The sequence below is a fragment of the Balaenoptera borealis genome, assembly GCF_965194805.1.
Source record: "Balaenoptera borealis genome assembly, chromosome: 13".
Classification (NCBI taxonomy): domain Eukaryota; kingdom Metazoa; phylum Chordata; class Mammalia; order Artiodactyla; family Balaenopteridae; genus Balaenoptera; species Balaenoptera borealis.
The window spans coordinates 12,421,681-12,441,307 of record NC_138870.1 but is presented as its reverse complement, the minus strand read 5'-3'; the positions used below and the strand labels follow the sequence as shown (position 1 = coordinate 12,441,307).

The 19,627-nt window shown below is 40.6% G+C and overlaps 1 protein-coding gene across 1 annotated transcript in view; it reads left to right on the top strand.

Annotated features, from left to right (window-relative positions):
• Positions 1–19,627, top strand: part of PLBD1 (phospholipase B domain containing 1) — a 72,134-nt gene that overhangs the window by 44,626 nt on the left and 7,881 nt on the right. Inside the window, exon 7 of the mRNA XM_082352595.1 lies at positions 19,409–19,609. Within this exon, the coding sequence (XP_082208721.1) occupies positions 19,409–19,609 (201 nt within the window). The remainder of the gene's footprint in view (positions 1–19,408; positions 19,610–19,627) is intronic.

The following is a 19,627-nucleotide window of genomic DNA, read 5'->3' as shown; positions in this document are numbered from 1 at the left end:
CAGGGAGAGGGAATGAAGGGCAATGCAAGACCATTAAGATGACAAGTGGAAGTGACATTAATAGATCTGCATTTTAGAATTACAAAATGTCTGGCCCATGAGAGGAGGACAAGAGAGGCTTCCAACAGAACATGTAGAAGCCTGAGGCAACAATCCAGGCAACTCAAACCACATAAAGTTTTGCAGATGGTCAGTCAATATACGGATGGAAGATTGATATTCCTCTTCAAGAAGAAAACAAGATGTCAAAAATGACCGCCGAATTCATATAGCAGTAATAGTGTTCCTGTTGTCCTTGCCAGAATCCTTGAGGGATAATTGCCTAATAAGAACTGTTGGAAGGGCACTCCCAAAACTGTACTCTAGCATAGGAGAATAGGAGGAACAATAGTAATCCTTCACAACACATTCATCAATATTGCAAAAGGATGTGCTGACCCCAGCTCACCCAGGCTTATCTAAGCCAATCTCATGCTCTGTGTTCACGGGAGTCCCAGCTGACTCCGTAAAAATACAGGTAGTTATTCAAGGAAATAAATTTATATAATAACCTCCATCTTAATCTAGAAAGGATTTAAGGTGGGGTCCAAGGTGGCAGAGTAGGAAGATTCTGAACTCACCTGCTCTCACAGACACACTAAATCTACAGCTACATTTGGATCATTTCCCTCTGAAAAAGATCTGAAAATGAAATGAACTGATTCCCACAACAGAGAATAAAAGGACCACACTGAGACAGGTAGGAGAGGTAAAGACATGGTCTTGCAAAAGACCCCACTTTATTGTGTGCAGCAACACGCGATAAGGAGGGATCTCATGAGACAGGTGCTTCTCCAGGAGGAGCAAGGGATTGGTGACCCCCACCAGGCACCCCAGCCCCTGGGATCCGCACCAGAATGATGAGCTCCCAAAACGTTTGGCTTAGATACCCAACAGGGCTGATGTCCAAGGGTACCAAAGTGCTATAGGAAACAGATTCCCCTAGTAAAGGATTTGCACGTGGTCTTACTCACCCCAAGACCCAGCAAAATAGCAACAGTTTGCAAAGTGCCATATGTGAGGAAGATTCATTTGCCAACCTAAAGGCTGGAGAGGCAGGGGGCAACTGAAATGGTCCTGAAGGCAGAGGCGCCGGCGGAAGCCATTGGTGCGGTCTCCACCTAGCATGCCTGCGCAGGGGGGTGAGCTCGGATGCAGCACCCTCCCACTGCCTAGCTGAACAGGCAGGGGGGAGTGGTCGTTGCAGTGTCCTACTTCCTTGCTGAAGTCTGCACATGCAGTGGTTGCAACACTCCCCTGCCCCCTGGCTGGGGCTGAAGAGCTGCCTTTCTGCAGCCAGTGAGCGGGCCCCTCCCCCCCACTCTCCAGCTGCCCCGCTAAAGCCAGTGAGCACATTCAACCCACACAGGGGACACCTCTTGATCCCCCCGCCTTGCTGGCCAGGGGCCCTGGCATTCCTGAGCTCCACAGGACGGTAACGATCAGAAAGACAGCTCTTGGCAGGCTACCACGCCCAGGGCACTGCACAGACAGCAAGCTGAAATAAAACCCAAGTATGCCTGTGAAAAAGACCTATTTACTTAGCCTGGTGCTTCAGCTTCAGACAGACTTCAGGTTTCCCATGCATCTAGAGGCTAAGGAGACATTGCCAGGGGACATAAGCTGGGAGTCACCATCCTTGTACATCCCCTTGGCCTCACTACAGCTCGGCAACACTTCCCAGGTAAAAAGCTTACACACTTGTCTGGAGCCCCAGTTTTTGCAACTGTCACTAGGCCCTAGGCTGCCAAAGGTCACGCTTACCCTTGGGCTTAAGCGTCTGCTTTCACCTGTGTTCTCGTTGCAGTGCTGCTTCCTTTCTACCCAAGGGCAGCAGGGGAGGTGACAAGTGAGCTTTACCCTGTATGCTCCCCCACTGGCCCCTGTGGCAGTCACGGCACCCCCTGCACGTTCTGCACCACGGGTTCAGCAGTGCTGTGGGGAGGGCTGGCCCTGGCCCCTAAAAGGGCTTTAAAAACCTTGCTTTCTAACACAGCCAGGCCTTTGTAACAGATCTCATGCCTCCAGTTGATGAGGTGACTTCCTACTCTCACGAGTCGTTAACAAGTTACAAGTTGGATGGATATTCTGTGGAGCAGTTGAGACTGCTCTTCTGGCTCCTGCCTCAGGCTTCTCACCTCTCCTACCCACAGGCGGGAGTGTATCGAAGGTAGGCGTGTAGGCAGCGTGCATAGAGACCACGTTCTAGGAGAGCACTGATTATAGCGTAGGAAGTCTGAGAGAAGACAGGCAAAAGTTGGAAATACGTTGATGTTTGTTTACTCTATAAAATTCTGAATGTAATTAATGACCAGAAAAAGAATAATCATTCACATTTTTCTTAATACTGTGGGTAAGACTTGCCATTGTGGTCATGATTAACAAAGCACAGTAATGATTTCTGAGAGAGTCATTAGAATTCAGTATTCACAGGTGACATGATAAACGTTGCAGAGTCATTAAGTAAATGGCGTTAAGGAACTGCAGAGGCAAAAAAATCTATGTTGTTTCAGTGCAAACAGGTTACAAAGAGTCATGGCTTTGAGAGTAATAGTATTGCTGCTTTTTTCTCATGAAGGGAGATATAAAATTTTCCAGAAATAATGCATCGGATTATAAAGAATACAAAGAGGTGGTACCTGGACATTACAAAGCATCTTCACATACACTGATTGGACGATACACAAATACATTAGTATGTTTCTCTACTCATTATTCTAAATCTTCATTAATAAATCACTATACCTCACATGGGCCCTTGAATTTTGTCATATATTTCTTAATCAAATTGTTTATATAGGCAGGGGCCCTGCAAAAATTACTTGCCTGAAGCTCTGGATACTCTAAGAAAGGTGGCCCTGTATTATTGAAGCAAAAAAAGAAGCTTTTGAATAGCCATGGTCTGTTTTACCTAAGAGGTGATAGGGCAAATGAAGATAAAAGCCCTGGCTAGTCCTCCGCCAGGATACTGTATACAGACAACTCTTGATTTTGGCTATGCAGTCAGGAATCCCATAGGGAATGACGGCATTGAAAAGGTAGGCATTACCACTGCATGAACACTGCAGTGCAGAGATCTACTTATCATCAAAAAGAACACAAATAACAAATGTTGGCAAGGATGTTGAGAAAGGGAACCCTCGTACACTGTTGGTGGGAATGTAAATTGGTGCAGCCACTGTGGAAAACATTATGGAAGTTTCTCAGAAAACTAAAAATACAACTACCATATGACCCAGGAATTCCACTCCTGGGTATATATCCGAAAAAAACAATAACACTAACTTGAAAAGATACATGCACCCCAATGTTCATAGCAGCATTATTTACAATAGCCAAGACATGGAAGCACCCTAAGTGTCCATCAACAGATGAACGGATAAAGAAGATGTGGTACATATACACAATGGAATATTACTCAGCCATAATAAAGAATGAAATCTTGCCATTTGCAGCAACATGGATGGACTTGGAGGGCATTATGCTAAGTGAATTATTTCACTTATGTCAGACAGAGAAAGACAAATACTATGTGATATCACTTACATGTGGAATCTAAAAAATACAACAAACTAGTGAATATAACAAAAAAGAAGCAGACTCACAGATATAGAGAACAAACTAGTGGTTACCAGTGGGGAGGTGGGGGAGGGGTTTATAGGGTAGGGGGAGTGGAAGGTACAAACTATTGGGTGTAAGATAGGCTACAAGAATGTATTGTACAACACGGGGAATATAGCCAATATTTTGTAATAACTGTAAGTGGAATGTGACCTTTAGAAATTGTATTAAAAAATAAAAATAAATAAAATTTGTTCATGTCAAGAAAAAGATCTACTGATTTCCATTGCATTGAAGGTTTAAGTCAATCAGAGGTAATCAACCTGTCAGTAATACTGAGTCTTCCAACCCACAAATATTGTTTCTCTATTTATTTAGGTCTTCTTTAATTTGAGCAATGTTTTGTAGTTTTTAGTATATGGGTCTTACATACCTTAAATTAATTTGAATCCTAAATGATTTTTGATGCTACTGTAATCAGAATCAATTTTTTATTCCTTTTCCAATTGTTCATTGCTTGTGTATATGCATTAGTTATCTATCGCTACATAACAAATCACCCCCAAAATTAGTGACTTGAAATGACAGTAACCATTTAGTATCTCATAGTCTCTATGGATAAGGAATTTAGATAGGGCCCAGTGAGGAGAGCTTGTCTCTACTTCACTATATCTGGGGCTTTAGCTGAAGACTCAGAGACTGAGGGGCTGAAATCTCTGGTAACTTAACTAAAGCTAAAGGATGTACTTCCAAGGTGACTCACTTCCATGGTCAATAAGATAGTGCTGGGAAATTGATTCCCCTCCATGGGCCTCTTCACAGGACTGCTCAAGTATCCTCAGGACAGGATTCCTGGTTTCCCCCAGACCAAGTGATCTGAAAGAGCACGGCAGAGACAGCAATACCTATTATGACCTAGTCTCAGAAGTCATATACTGTCACTTCCACCACGTTCTATTTATTAGAAGGAAGTTATTATGATCAGCCCACATTCAAGAAAAGGAAATTAGAATCTATCTTTTTTTTTTTTTTTTTTTTTTTTTATTTTTGGCTGCGTTGGGTCTTCGTTGCTGTGCGCAGGCTTTCTCTAGTTGCGGGGAGCAGGGGTTACTCTTCGTTGTGGTGCGCGGGCTTCTCATTGCAGTGGCTTCTCTTGTTGCGGAGCACGGGCTCTAGGCGCGCGGGCTTCAGTAGTTGTGGCACACAGGCTCAGTAGTTGTGGCTCACGGGCTCTAGAGCGCAGGCTCAGTAGTTGTGGCACACGAGCTTAGTTGCTCCGTGGCATGTGGGATCTTCCCGGACCAGGGCTCAAACCGTGTCCCCTGCATTGGCAGGCAGATTCTTAACCACTGCGCCACCAGGGAAGTCCCTAGAATCTATCTTTTAAAGGGAAAATTGTCAAGGAATTTGTGGAAAGTTAAACACCACCACAATATAGAAATATTATTTTTTTGTATATTTACTTTTTCTCTTGAGAACTTTCTAAGTTCATGTATCAATCTAATAGCTTTTTTGTGGATTTCTTGGGATTTTTCTAGATACATAATCAGGCCATCTTTGCATAAAGACAGTTTTACTTCTCCCTTACCTTGTATGTCTTTGTTTTCTTTCATGAATGTACTGGATAAGACCTCCAGGACACTGTAGACTAGAAGTGGCATGGAAATCTTTGCCTAGTTCCTGATCTTAAGGGGAAAAGTATTCAGTCATTCACCATTAAGTATGATGTTAATTGTAGGCTTTTTGGATACCCTTTATAAGGTTAAAGAAGATCCCATCTCTTCCTACTTTGCTTAATGTTTTTATCATGAATGAGTGCTGCATTTTGTGCAATTCTCAGCTTCTATCTATGATCATATGATATTCATCCTGTATTAATATGGTGAGTTCCACTGATTAATTTTCAGATATTAAATCAACTTGGCATTCCTGGGATAAACCCCACTTAATCATAATATATTATTCTTTTTTATTTTTTTTTTATTCAACATACTAATATTTTGTTAAGGATTTTTTCATCTAGTATTCATGAAACATATTGGACTGTGGTTTCCTTTTCTTTTAATGGTTTTGGTATTGGGGTAAGCTTGTTCTTATAAACTGAATTTGGAATTATTTTTTCCCTCTATGCTTTCTGAAAGAGTTTGTGTAGGACTGCAATTATTTTTTTCTTTAAATGTTTTAAAGAATTCATTGATTAAGCCATCTAGACATGGAATTTTATCTGTTGGAAAGTTTTTAACTATGAGTTCAATTTCTTTCATTAATATAGGTCTATTCAGGTTTTCTAATTCTTCTTGAGTCAGTTTTGAAAATTTGTGTCTTTCAAGGAATTTGTCCATTGACTCTAATTTATCATGTTTATTGATATAAAGTTATTTATAATATTTTTATTTACCTTTTAATGTCTGTAGGATCTGTAGCTAAGTACCTCTTTACTCATTCATGATATTATGTCTTTTTTCTTTGTCAGTCTAGCTAGAGGTGTATAAATTTTATTGATATTTTCCAATAACCAGATTTTATTTTCATTGATTTGTTTCCTATTGTCCATTTTTCCTCCTCATTGATTTTCATTCTTATCTTTATGATTTTCTTTTTTTCTACTTACTTTGTGTTTAATCAGTGTAGTTTAATAGAGAGCCAAGGGGTTTGGCAGGGACTAGCTGAGATTTTAGAGCTAACTCTCTCGTGATTTTCTTGTTTCTAAGGTTTTCTCTAAATTTCCACTTGTTCTTCCAGCTCTGGATTTTGCCCTTTGATAGCTGGAGCAGTCTGAGCTGTATATGAGCTCGGAGGGGAGCACCCTCTGTCAAAGTTGCAGCAGACTTGTATATCTCACCAGTAAGAATTCGGTCTTACAAGGGTAAATCTCTCAATTCTTTCTGGTTTTATCCCAAGCTCTTTGGCATCTCTCACATTCTTGCATAGTTAGTGGTCAGCCAGGAAACTAGGCAGAACTTATGTTCAGATTTTGGATCTCTGCTTTTCTATACTTCTCTCTTGCTTTCAAAATTTCCTCCTTTGGGACTTTCCTGGTTGTCCAGTGGTTAAGACTCCCTGCTTCCACTGCAGGGGGCATGGGTTCGATCCCTGGTCCGGGAACTAGGATCCCGCATGCCACGTGACGCAGCCAAAAAAAAAAAAAAAAAAAAATTCCCCCTTAAATTCTCAGATATCTACAGCACTGAACTTTGAATACCATCTCAAGTCACTATGGCTGCAGTTTTCCACCACCAGAGCTGGCAGTGGGGGATTAAGGAATGCACTCAAGCAGTGAAGCCACATACTCATATTCTTTTCTTAAAATTTGTTTGTTTGTTTTGCCGCACTGTGCGGCATGCAGGATCTTAGTTCCCCCACCAGGGATTGAACCTGTGTCCCCTGCAGTGGAAGCGCAGAGTCTCAGCCACTGAACAACCAGGGCAGTCCCCATACTCATAGTGCTGCCATTGGAATACTCACCCTCGGTATGAGCATTTTTATTGTCTTTTAATGCGTTTTACCCAAATGTTTTCCATATTAACAAAAGTATCACAAGAGCTCCTCGTCGAAGCCTTCGCTAATTTTCAGGCTGAGTCAGCTACCCCTCCTTTCAGCTTCCTTGGTACCTTGTGCACAGTTTCTTCAGAGCCCACGTTCTGTATTCATGTCTGCATCCTCAGGGCCAGCAGAGAGCCTTGCACATTGTAATCACTGAACAAATATTTATGCAAGGAAGGAGGAAAGGAGAAAAGGAAGGAAGGAGGAAAAGATAATGGGAAGAAAAAAGAAAGGAAACGGGCAGACAGGTTACAGATAACCCCTTCTGATGTGGACAAATGGAAACTGGAGTAAGAAAGAGGGGGAATGCAGTGAGCGGTGGAGGAGGGGCTGCCTAAGAGGTCATCGTCTATCAATATATCACAAGCTCCTTGTTTTCTCTTCATCCTGCCCTCCCTTTTACACCCTTGATTTGAAAAGAAGAGTCCGAGATGTTCGTGAATTGGTATCAAGGCATCTCAGATGCAAACCTGTATGTTCAGCACAGGGCTTGGACCCTGAAGCTGATCCTTTGGAGCCGCCCTGGTGATGAATGACATGAACAGCACCCAACTAGTTTTGTGGGAATTAGGCAGCACCCAAGTTTTAAGTAAGTTACCTTAAAATCATTTGTGCTTAACTTGTTATTGAAATAAAAAGAAAAGAAGTAATGTTTGTTTAGCTCCTATTTATGTGCCTGGCATTATAACTGACACTCTGTGTATGCATAAGACACATTTGGTGTGTATTATGTCACTTAATTTTCATAAAAACCTAGCAAGGAGGGTATTGTATCAGCATCTTTCAAATAAAGAAACGGGTTCAGAGAAGTTAAATAGCCAGCTCAAAACCACACTGCTCAGAAGTTGGGCACTGGGGTTCAAACACAACATATCTGACTATAAAATACCCATTTTTTGTTTTCAGAAATGGTTCTGTTTGTATCTAAGTTAAATGGTCAAAACTAAAAGAGCCATGAACTCAAAGGGCCTCCTGGGATACCAGGTGGGTGGAGCTTTTGTGTGGGAACAAAAGCTGGAACGTATTCAAAGTGTTTTAATTGAGGATTACCGTAAGTAACGATGATCCCTATGAGGCTGAGGCTTCATGCTTAATTATCTGTAAGTGGAGCTCTCTGGAACACACTTAGTGTGTTTCACCAAGCATGCATGTGTTCCTACTTTGCATTACATCTGGGCATCCCATCACCTCCCACACACATGTACATACCCCTTAAAATTTCCTGTGGAGCTTGCTAAAAATGCAGATTCTAAAGTGCCATCCATAAGAATTCTTATTTAGTTGATCTGGGCTGGTGCATTTGTAACAAGCACCTTAGGTGATTCTAACATATTGGGTCCAAGCCCATCCTTTCAGACTCTGGCAGCCTTTCTGGTCTGGGTAGCCATGACTTTGCTCAGCCTTCTCCTGTTTGAAGTTCAAATACTTGAAAGTAGGTGCACAGGAAGATAAAAGAATGGTGTCAAAGCCCCAAGAAAACGTAGTCAAGTCTCCTTCATAATCCATAATGTTATTACTTTCATGTGTTATTAAATTGCCTCTGTAATTGTAAACCTTTTTAATGTAATAGTATAATTATTTTTATTAATTTCATGTTACCTCTTTTATCTTAGATCCTTTGATCATAAGGCTGAAATATATACAAACGATCTGTGATTTAACACATGCCAAGATTCATATCTTCTGCCTTTAAAAAGTAGAACCAAAGGAGGAGAAGAAATAAAAGTAGAACTAGGGCACCCATTCCAAAGGACCATAGATAGATTTTGTAGCACTTCATTTCTGCTTTCCTAAGTATCAATACCTTTGTTTTGTATTCCTCTTTGGCACCATCCCAGGATACTGATGACTTCTGCCAGGCCACAGCTGTCTTGAACATCTTTCCCCACCTAGCTAAGGAAGCTTCCTCCCTTCTATCTTTCCAGAAATCCCACCTTATTTTCCACACTTTTTCTTTTTATTTATTTTTATTTTTGCTGTGTTGGGTCTTCGTTTCTGTGCGAGGGCTTTCTCTAGTTGCGGCGAGCGGGGGCCGCTCTTCATTGCAGTGCGCTGGCCTCTCACCGTCCTGGCCTCTCTTGTTGCGGAGCACAGGCTCCAGACGCACAGGCTCAGCAGCTGTGGCTCACGGGCCCAGTTGCCCCGCGGCACATGGGATCCTCCCAGACCAGGGCTCGAACCCGTGTCCCCTGCATTGGCAGGCAGATTCTCAACCACTGCGCCACCAGGGAAGCCCTCCACACTTTTCTTGACTGACTAAGGTGATTTTCCCCAACTCCACCCTGTCTAAACATGCAACCCCCCATGATTCACTCTCTTCCCAATTGCTTCAAATGTATTTGCTCTATTGTGTATAAGTGTTGTCACTGTTTGCAATGACTACCTATCTGTTTCCCTCACATTTGTCAGGCGTATGTTGTAGTGGAAAAGGCGTGTGTTGAGGTTCAGTCCTAAATTTATTCCTGACAATGCTGTTTATTAGCTTTAAATAGCTAAATATGTTTTTAATTAGCTCATCTAAGTGCTCTTTTTGTGAAGATCAAATGATGGTATCCATCCTTCTAAAGCAAGGTTTCTGGTGTGTCGTAGGTACACAGTAAATGTTAGTGACCACCATCTTCTCTTTCTTCCTTGGATTTAACAGTTATTTATTGAGCACCTACTATGTGTCAAATCCTTTTCTTGGCGCTGGAGTGAACAAGACAGAAAAAGTTCCTGCCCTGGTGGAACTTACATGCTATGGGATAGATGGAAAAGGAAACAGTAAACAAGCAAATAATATAACCTAAAATAAATAATTTATTGTTGAAGAAAATCAATTTTATGTGGATAATAACAGAATATTGGTTAAATGTAAGCCACCTCTTCATAATTACTTTCTGTAATCTTTAAGAGATTATTATTATTATCTTAGAATTAGAATTATACTAATTCTTTTATTTGGACCACTGCAGGATATTCAAACTCCAGAGTATGGCTTCATGTACTTGAATATCTAATAGTATGAATCCTTCATTGGTCACCTTCCTATTGCAGGATTAAGCAGAAATGTGCTAAAAAAAAAATACACACTTGATAGAAGAATAATTACTGGAAAGTGAAGGGGAAATTGATTGGTTCCAGTTAGGATCTTGGCAGGAAGAGAAGTAAATGAATGCCATTCTGGAAGGTAGGAAGACTGAGTCCATTGCAGAGTAGACAGAATAAACGGCTGGAGGATTTCATGTCCTGGGATAACAAGGAGAGCACAGGCTGCCTTTTCTTAGGCAGGAAGCGGAAGACTTTCCCACTGTAGACAGTAACCTTACATAGGAGTTCTGGTGGAGACTCAGAGGGGAGCAGAGGTGGGCAGAGAGGGCAGTCTGGGCATATGCCTTCTGAAGAAGCTCCTGAGGGAATTCTGATACAGTCTCTGGGCTGAGACCCATTGCACAGCGCTTGAGATACAGTAAGCGTTTAATAAAAATTTATTGACTATCAGACTGGCTTAGAGAAATCAGACAGCCCAGCATAGCTGGGTGCTTTCCACAGGTCTGAGAAGTGATACTGTTCCTCTTCAGCTGTGGGAAAAAGCGGAGCAGAAAGGCTGAGTATGGTGCCAAGATGTTATTTTGTTTTTTCTCTTTAAAAAAAAAAAGAAAGAAAAGAGTTCCCGAAGTGTCACATCCATCTGTGTTAAAATCAAATGGCAGGGCTTCCCTGGTGGCACAGTGGTTAAGAATCTGCCTGCCAATGCAGGAGACATGGGTTCGAGCCCTGGTCCGGGAAGATCTCACATGCCGCGGAGCAACTAAGCCCATGCACCACAACTACTGAGCCTGCGCTCTAGACCCACAAGCCACAGCTACGGAGCCTGCATGCCACAACTACTGAGCCCGCGCACCTAGAGCCCGTGCTCCACAACAAGAGAAGCCGCCGCAGTGAGAAGACTGTGCACTGCAACGAAGAGTAGCCCCCTGTCTCTGCAACTGGAGAAAGCCCGCGGGCAACACTGAGGACCCAGCGCAGCCAGAAATAAATAAATAAATAAATTTTTTAAAAAAGAGAGAAAAGAAAGTAAAAATTAAAATTTTTAAAAAATCAAATGGCAGTAAGACATTTCAAAACAAAATATGTTGTATAATTGGATTACTATTATTATATTAGCTACTGCTGAACCTCCAAATTTTGTGCTGGAAGCATGTGATTATTATTGCTTTTGAGTCCACACGTCAGCTAAATGGTTCTTTCTGGTGTCTCCGCTGGGCACATCGTGCATCTGAGGTTGGCTGGGGCTGGGTGGGCAGCTCTGCTGACCTTGGATGAACTCTCTAGCACGTTGGGGGACTGGCCAGCTAGAGGCTGGCCCTCCTGCACGTGGTCTCCCATCCCAGAGACTAAATTAGACTGGGCTACTTTACACGGCTGTAACAGGGTGACAAGAGGTGAGAAGAAGTATGCAAGGTCTCCTGAGGCCTAGACTCAGAACTGGCGCATTTTGTTAGCCGAAGCAAGTTCTGGATCCAGCTCAGATTTAAGAGATGGGGAAACAGACAATGCCTCTTTCTGGGAGATGTTGCAAAGTCCCATTGCTGAGTATGGATAGAGGGAGGGGTGAGGAAATGCAGCACAGCTATTTTTACAATCATGACCCACACTCCTGACCCTGAGTTGTATGTCATTTATGTCCTTTGTCAACACTGAATCTACTCTTTTGGAAGGAAGGAATGTGTGTGGTCTTCAGAGGTTTGGAGCAGCTAATGCATGTGATATGCAAATAAGCACATTTTAAATTTTTTATTTTATTTTTTAATGGTATATAACATTATGTAAGTTTTTTGTGTACCTAAATATTATATTTCGACTTCTGTATACACTACAGCGTGCTCATTCCCAAAGGTTTAGCTTCCATTCATCACCATGCAGTTGACCCCCTTTATCCATTTTGCCATCCCCCTGCCACCCTTCCCCTCTGGTAACTGCTACTCTGTTCACTGTATCTATGTGTTTGTTTTTGTTTGGTTTGTTCATTTATTTTTGTATTCCACATATGAGTGAAATCGTATGATATTTGTCTTTCTCCATCTGACTTACTTCACTTAGCATAATACATTCAAGGTCCATCCATGCTGTCACAAATGGCAAGATTTCATCTTTTTATGGCTTAGTAGTATTCCATCATACACACACACACACACCCCACATCTTCTTTATCCATTCATGTGTCTATGGGCACTTAAGTTGTTTCCATATGTTAGCTATTTGCAAAGAATGCTGCAATGAGCATAGGGCCGCATATATCTTTTTCCAATTAGTGTTTTCATATTCTTTCAATAAATACCCAGAAGTGGAATAGCTGGGTCATATGTTAGTTCTATTCTTAATTTTTTGAGGAACTTCCATATTGTTTTCCACTGTGGCTGCACCACTTTACCTTCCCACCAACAGTGTATGAGGGTTCCCTTTTCTCCACATTCCCTCCATCACTTGTTTTTTCTACCTTTTTGATGATAGCCATTCTAACAGGCATGAGGTGATATCTCATTGTGATTTTGATTTGCATTTCCCTAATAAGAGTGATGTTGAACTTCTTTGTATGTGCCTGTTGGCCATCTGTATGTCTTCTTTGGAAAAATGTCTTTTTAGCTTCTCTGCCCATTTTAAAATTGGGTTGTTTGTTTTTCTGTTGTTAAGTTGTATGAGTTCTTTATATATTTTGGACATTAACCTGTCGTTGGATATATGATTTGCAAATATCTTCCCTCATTTGGTAGGTTGTCTTTTCAATTTGTTAATGGTTTCTTTTGCTGTGAAGAAGGTTTTTAGTTTGATGAGGTCCCATGTGTTTATTTTTGCTTTTGTTCCCCTTTCCTGAGGAGACATATTCAGAAAGATATTGCTAAAACCAATATCAAAGAGCATCTTGCCTATGTTTTCTTCTAGGAGTTTTATGGTTTCAGATCTTACATTCAAGTCTTTAATCCATTGTGAGTTGATTTTTGTGTATAATGTAAGATAGTGGTCTAGTTTCATTCTTTTGCATGTGGCTGTCCAGTTTTCCCAACACCATTTGTTAAACAGAGTATACTTTCTCCATTGTATGTTCTTTGTTCCTTTGTCATAAATTGATTGTCCATGTATATGTGAGTTTATTTCTGGGCTCTCAATTCTCTTCCATTGATCTCTGTGTTTGTTTTTCTGCCAATATCATGCTGTTTTGATTACTATAGCTGTGTAATATCATTTGAAATCAAGGAGTGTGACACCTCCAGTTTTGTTCTTTTTTCTCAGGATTGTTTTGGCTATCTGGGGTCTATTGTAGTTCCATATAAATTTTAGGATTTTTGTTCCATTTCTGTGAAAAATGTCATTGGAATTTTGATAAGGAGTGTACTGAATCCATAGATTGCTTTAAATAATATGGACATTTTAACAATGTTAATTCTTTCAGTCAATGAGCACAGAATATCTTTCCATTTGTGTCGTCTTCAATTTATTTCAACAATGTCTTATAGTTTGCAGTATACAGGTCTTTCATCTCCATGCTTGAATTTATTCTTAGGGATTTTATTCTTTTTGATGCAATTATAAACGGAATTGATTTCTTAATTTCTCTTTCTGCACGACAGATTTTTGTATACTGATTTAGTACCCTGAAACTTGACTGTATTCGTTTATTATTTCTAATAGTTTTTAGGTGATGTCTTTAGGGTTTTCTATACATAGTATCATGTCATCTGCAAACAGTGACAGTTTTACTTCTTCCTTTCCATTTTGGATGCCTTTTATTTCTTTTTCTTGCTCAATTGATCTGGCTAGGACTTCCAATATTATGTTGAATAAGAGTGGCAAGAGTGGATGCAGAAAAAGCTTTTGACAAAATTCAACATCCATTATGATAAAAACCCTCCAGAAAGTGGGCATAGAGGGAACATACCTCAACATAATAAGGGCCATATATGACAAACCCACAGCTAACATCATATTCAATGGTGAAAAGCTGAAAGCATGTCCTCTAAGATCAGGAACAAGACAAGGATGCCCACTCTCACCCCTTTTATCAGTGGTTTTTGTTTTTTTTTAGTACTATGTTTTTTTCTAGTACTTTTATGTAGATGTCAGAATGGCATCATCAAAAAGAACACAAATGACAAATGTTGGTGAGGATGTGGAGAAAGGGAACCCTTGTATATTGTTGGTGGGAATGTAATTGGTGCAGCCACTGTGGAAAACAGTATGGAGGTTTTTTAAAAACTTAAAAATAGAACTACTATATGACCCAGCAATTCCATTCCTGGGTATATATCAAAAAAACCAAAAACACTAACTTGAAAATATACATGCCCTCCAATGTTCATAGCATTATTTACAATTGTCAAGATACAGAAGCAACCTAAGTGTCCATAAACAGATAAATGGATAAAGAAGAAGATGTGGGACATATATATATATATATCACACACACATACACACACACATGCACACATATATGATGGAATGTTACTCAGCCATAAAAAAGAAATATTGCCATTTACAGTATTACTAGAATCTTCCCTCTTGATACTGCTTTTGCTTCATCCCATAGATTTTGGTAAGCCATATTTCCAGTTTCATTTGTCTCTAATTTTTTTTCATTTCTCCTTTGATACCTTTGTTGACCCAATAATTGTTCAGTAGCATGTTGCCTAGTTGCCACATATTTGTGATATTTCTGGCTTTCTTCTTGTAGTTGATCTCTAGTTTCACACCATTTTGATTGGAAAAGATGCTTGATATGATTTTAATCTTCCTAAATTTATTGAGACTTGTTCTGTGTCCCAACATATGGTCTATTCCTGAGGATGTTCCATGTGCACTTGAGAATAATGTGTATTTGGCTGCATTTGGATAGAATGTTTTATATATGTCTATCAAATCAATCTGGTCTAAGGTTCATTTAAGACTGCTGTTTCCTTGTTGACTTTCTGTCTGGATGATCTAATACACTGATGTAAGTGGGGTATTAAAATCATCTACTATTATTTTGTTGTCTCCCTTTAGGTATGTTAATAATTGCTTTATATATTTCGGTGCGCCTATGTTAGGTCAATATATATTAATAATTGTTATGTCTTCTTGACGAATTGTCCTCTTTACCATTACTTAATGTCCATCTTTGTCTCTTGCTACCATTTTTGCCTTGAAGTCTATTTTTTCCCATGTGAGAATGGCTACACCCACTTTCTTTTGGCTGTCACTTGCTTGGAGTATCGACTTCCATTCCTTCACTTTGAGCCTATGTTTCTCTTTAAAGCTGAGATGAGTCTCCTGGAGGCAGCATATAGTTGGGTCTTATTTTCTAATCCATCCAGTTATTCTGTGTCTTTTGATTGGTAAATTCAATCTATTCACATTTAAGGTGATCGTTGATAGATGAGGACTTAGAACTGCCATTTTATCTTTTATTTTCTGGTCGCTCTGTATCTCCATTGTTCCTTTTTTTTTTTTAACATCTTTATTGGAGTATAATTGCTTTACAATGGTGTGTTAGTTTCTGCTGTATAACAAAGTGAATCAGCCATACGTATATATATATCCCCATATCTCCTCCCTCTTGCGTCTCCCTCCCACCCTCCCTATCCCACCCCTCTAGGTGGTCACAAAGCCCTGAGCTGATCTCCCTGTGCTATGTGGCTGCTTCCCTCCATTGTTCCTTTTTCCTTGTGTTTCTGTCTGCCATTTTAGTATGGTGGTTTTCTATGATGTTTTTCCCAATTTCCTCTTGTTTTTATGTTTCCTCTCTCTGCTCTAGATTTATGTTTTGTGGTTACCATGAGATTTGTATGAAACCTATCATGGATAAAATTGTTCTTTTTCTGCTGATAGTATCTTATCTTCATTTGCCTACATGGGTTTCCTCCTTTTCCTCTTCCCTTTTTACGTTTTTGTTGTCTTAAATTATTCCTTTTTGTGTTGTTCGTTACTAAATTAAAGTAGCTAGAGTTATTTTTACTGCTTTTTCCCCTTTAATCTTTATGCTGTAATTAAGTTTTTAACAACCTATTCTGATATAGAATAAGTTGCAATTTTTTTATTCTGTTTGTCCATTTACCATTTTACTCAAAGTTTTGTGTACAGTACTTTTGCCTTTTCATTTCAGGTAGAAGAGCTTCTTTCAACGTTTCTTTTAAGGCACATCTAATGTTGATGAGCTCAGTCAGCTTTTGTTCGTCTGGGAACGTCTTTATTTCTCCTTCATATGTGAAGGATAACTTTGCTGGATAGAGTATTCTTGGGTGATGGTTTTTATCTTTCAGAATTTCGAGTATGTCATTCCACTCTCTCCTGGCCTGCAGAGTTTCTGCTGAGAAGTCTGCTGATAGACTGATGGGGATTCCTTTGTAGGTTACCATCCTTTTTTCCCTGGCTGCCTTTAGAATATTCTTTTTTGTCATTGACTTTTGACAGCTTTAATACACTGTGTCTTGAAGAAGGTCTTTTTTGTACTGAGGTAATTAGAAGTTCTCTTGGCTTTGTGGACTTCTCCATCCAGTTCCCTCCCCAGGTTTGGGAAGTCCTCAGCTATTATTTCTTTAAATAAACCCTCTGCGCTCTTCACTCTCCCTTCTCCTTCTGGGATACCCATTACCCTAATGATGCCCTTCCTAAAAGAGTCAGATAGTTCTATAGGATTTCTTTACTTTTTAGATCTTAATTCACTCTCCTCTTCTCCCTGTATCATTTCTAGATTTCCATCTTTAAGCTCACTAATTCTCTCTTCCATGTGGTCTGCTCTATTTCCAGTGCTTTCTAATGCATTCTTCATCTCATTTATTGAGTTCTTCAGCCCCAGAATTCCTGTTTGGTGCTTTTTTCGAATTTCAATCTCTTTGGTAAAGTATTCCTTCTGTTCATTAATTTCATTCCTGAGCTCATTGAACTGCCTTTCAAAGTTTTCTTGTAGCTGGTTGAGTATCTTCATGACAGCTATTTTGAATTCTCTATCAGATCACAACATTCCATGACTTTAAATTTGGTTTCTGGAGGACTGTCATTTTCTTTTTGTGGTACTGTGTTACCATGGTTCTTCATGGGGCTTGATGAGTGCTCCTCTGCCAGTGCATTTGAAGTGGTGAACATGTCTCTAATTTAGGTAAAGCTTTTTTTCTCACTTGATTGTAGCTCTTCAATAGGTTAGTAATTAGATGCCTTTCTTTTGTTTCCCAGTAGGTGGCGCTATAGCACAAGTTTTTGGTTTCTCCTACCCGCGCTGCCTCTGGTTATTTTTGAGAGCTGGCACTTTCCACCCTCCACTGTCTGTGTCAGAGGTGTCGCCTGGTGCCCCCCCCCCCCGTCACTATTTCTGTCTCCAGGGTTGTTGGTTCCTTGCTGCTGCCGGTGTTGCTGACAATGCCACCTGGGGCACGGAGATGGCAGGCACTGCCTTCACCGTCCCTCTGGTTCCGCCTGCTTTATGTGTTCCAGGCCACGCACCCTTAGATGACAGATGTGTGGAACCCTCCAGCATGCTGCTGTGTCGGGCCGAGGAACCTTTGTTGAGTTATGGATGTTTTACTGGTCGTAGATGGAAGGGGAGAGACAAAGGGAGTGTCTCACACCCCCCATGATGTTGATGTCACTCTTCCAAATGGGCACATTTTAAACACACTTGATAGGATAATAAGGGGAAACTTTTCTGTGTTGTACTAAGCAATAGATCTAAATGGAATCAGAGGAAAGTGGTCATTGTTAATGTTTACGATTCAAGTGGTTACGTATTTTTTAAGTCCTGAAAGATGCTTTATGAACTGTAAGGGTTCTCTTATTTCTTAATTAAATTTAGCAAGAAGCTTACTATGAAATGTTATTTGCTGGCTGGCCTTCATACCGAAGTGTTTCACTTTACCCTGATCTAAAATAGTGTGCCTTCCAAAGCTGCTAGTGACAGATAAGAGCAAGAACACAGCTTTACGTAGTCAAGGAACATTTTTTTCTCTTATAATGCACTGTTTCAGGACTCTGTCCCCTCTCTGGGCCTTTTCCTTTTTTTAATCTTAAACTCTGAACTATAGAATTAAACTCCTTGACTGAAGTTTTCTGTAAGACAGTTTATCTTCTTTGTTCCAGAACTCTGGGTGGCCTCCATTTTTTTTGTCTTCAACAAACAGTCTTGCTCTTGAATGAAAGACTACTCCTTTCATGTTAGTATTAGTCACGCACACATATTAAAGAATGCCTGCCCTCTTGTGTCCATAGAGGCTGCTACAATAAGGAGTGAATTAGCCAAGTTTATCACGCCAGAAATACAGAGTTCTATCCTATGGAGATTTTCTACCAGAGTTTGCTCAAGGCTGCCAAGTATGGTTGTACAGTTCAAACACTGCAGAACAACCTCAGCCCAAGAGCTGAGTGAACAGTCATTGAGGGACTTCCCTGGTGGTGCAGTGGTTAAGAATCCGCCTGCCAATGTAGGGGACATGGGTTTGAGCCCTGGCCCAGAAAGATCCCACATGCCACGGAGCAACGAAGTCTGTGAGCCACAACTACTGAGCCTGTGCTCTAGAGCCCGTGTGCCACAAGTACTGAAGCCCTGGCGCCTACAGCCCTTGCTCCACAACAAGAGAAGCCACTGCAATGAGAAGCCCATGCACCGCAACGAAGAGTAGCCCCTGCTCGCCGCAACTGGAGAAAGCCCGTGCACAGCAACAAAGACCCAACACAGCCAAAAATAAAAACAAACAAATAAATAAATTTATTTTAAAAAAAGACTTGTGGCTCTGCTGATTTTCCAACATTTGTAAAACACATTGACCCAGAGTGTCAAAACCATGTTCACTTTTATAAATGTAGATACTTTTTCTACTTAAAAAAATTATGTAGACTCATTACATAAAATTTGGAAAAATACAGAAAAGGAGAAAGAAAGAAGGCATCCGTATTCTTACTATCCAACAATGAATCCTTCTAATATCTCCCCCTAATTAAAAGTTCTCCTGCAAAATCCTAGCAAGTGAGGATCTACTCTGTTCGTCATTTTGGAAACTTGGAATAGTCCCGATTTAATGTATTCTTGTCATCCCAAATCATAAAATCAAAAATTTTCAATGGCAAATCCAGGGATGGAGGTCCACTGGCACCTTTAGAAATGGCAGTTGAGTAACTGCCACAGAGGGGAACCAAAGCTGGGAGAGGATAATAGTAACGGACACTGCAAAATGCATTGTGTACACAAAGCTCTGTGCTAACACTGATGCCTCAATATTTTGCATATGTGTTATGCTGATTTGTATATTCGTGTTTCCTGTAGGGTTTTTGGAGTCTCTGGACGACTTTTACCTTCTCAGCAGTGGTTTGGTATTGCTGCAGACTACAAACAGCGTGTATAATAAAACCCTACTGCAGCACGTGGTACCCCAGTCTCTCCTGGCCTGGCAAAGAGTCCGGGTGGCCAATATGATGGCAAATGGAGGCAAGCAGTGGGCAGAGGTCTTTTCAAAATACAACTCTGGTAAGTGGCCCTGCAGAA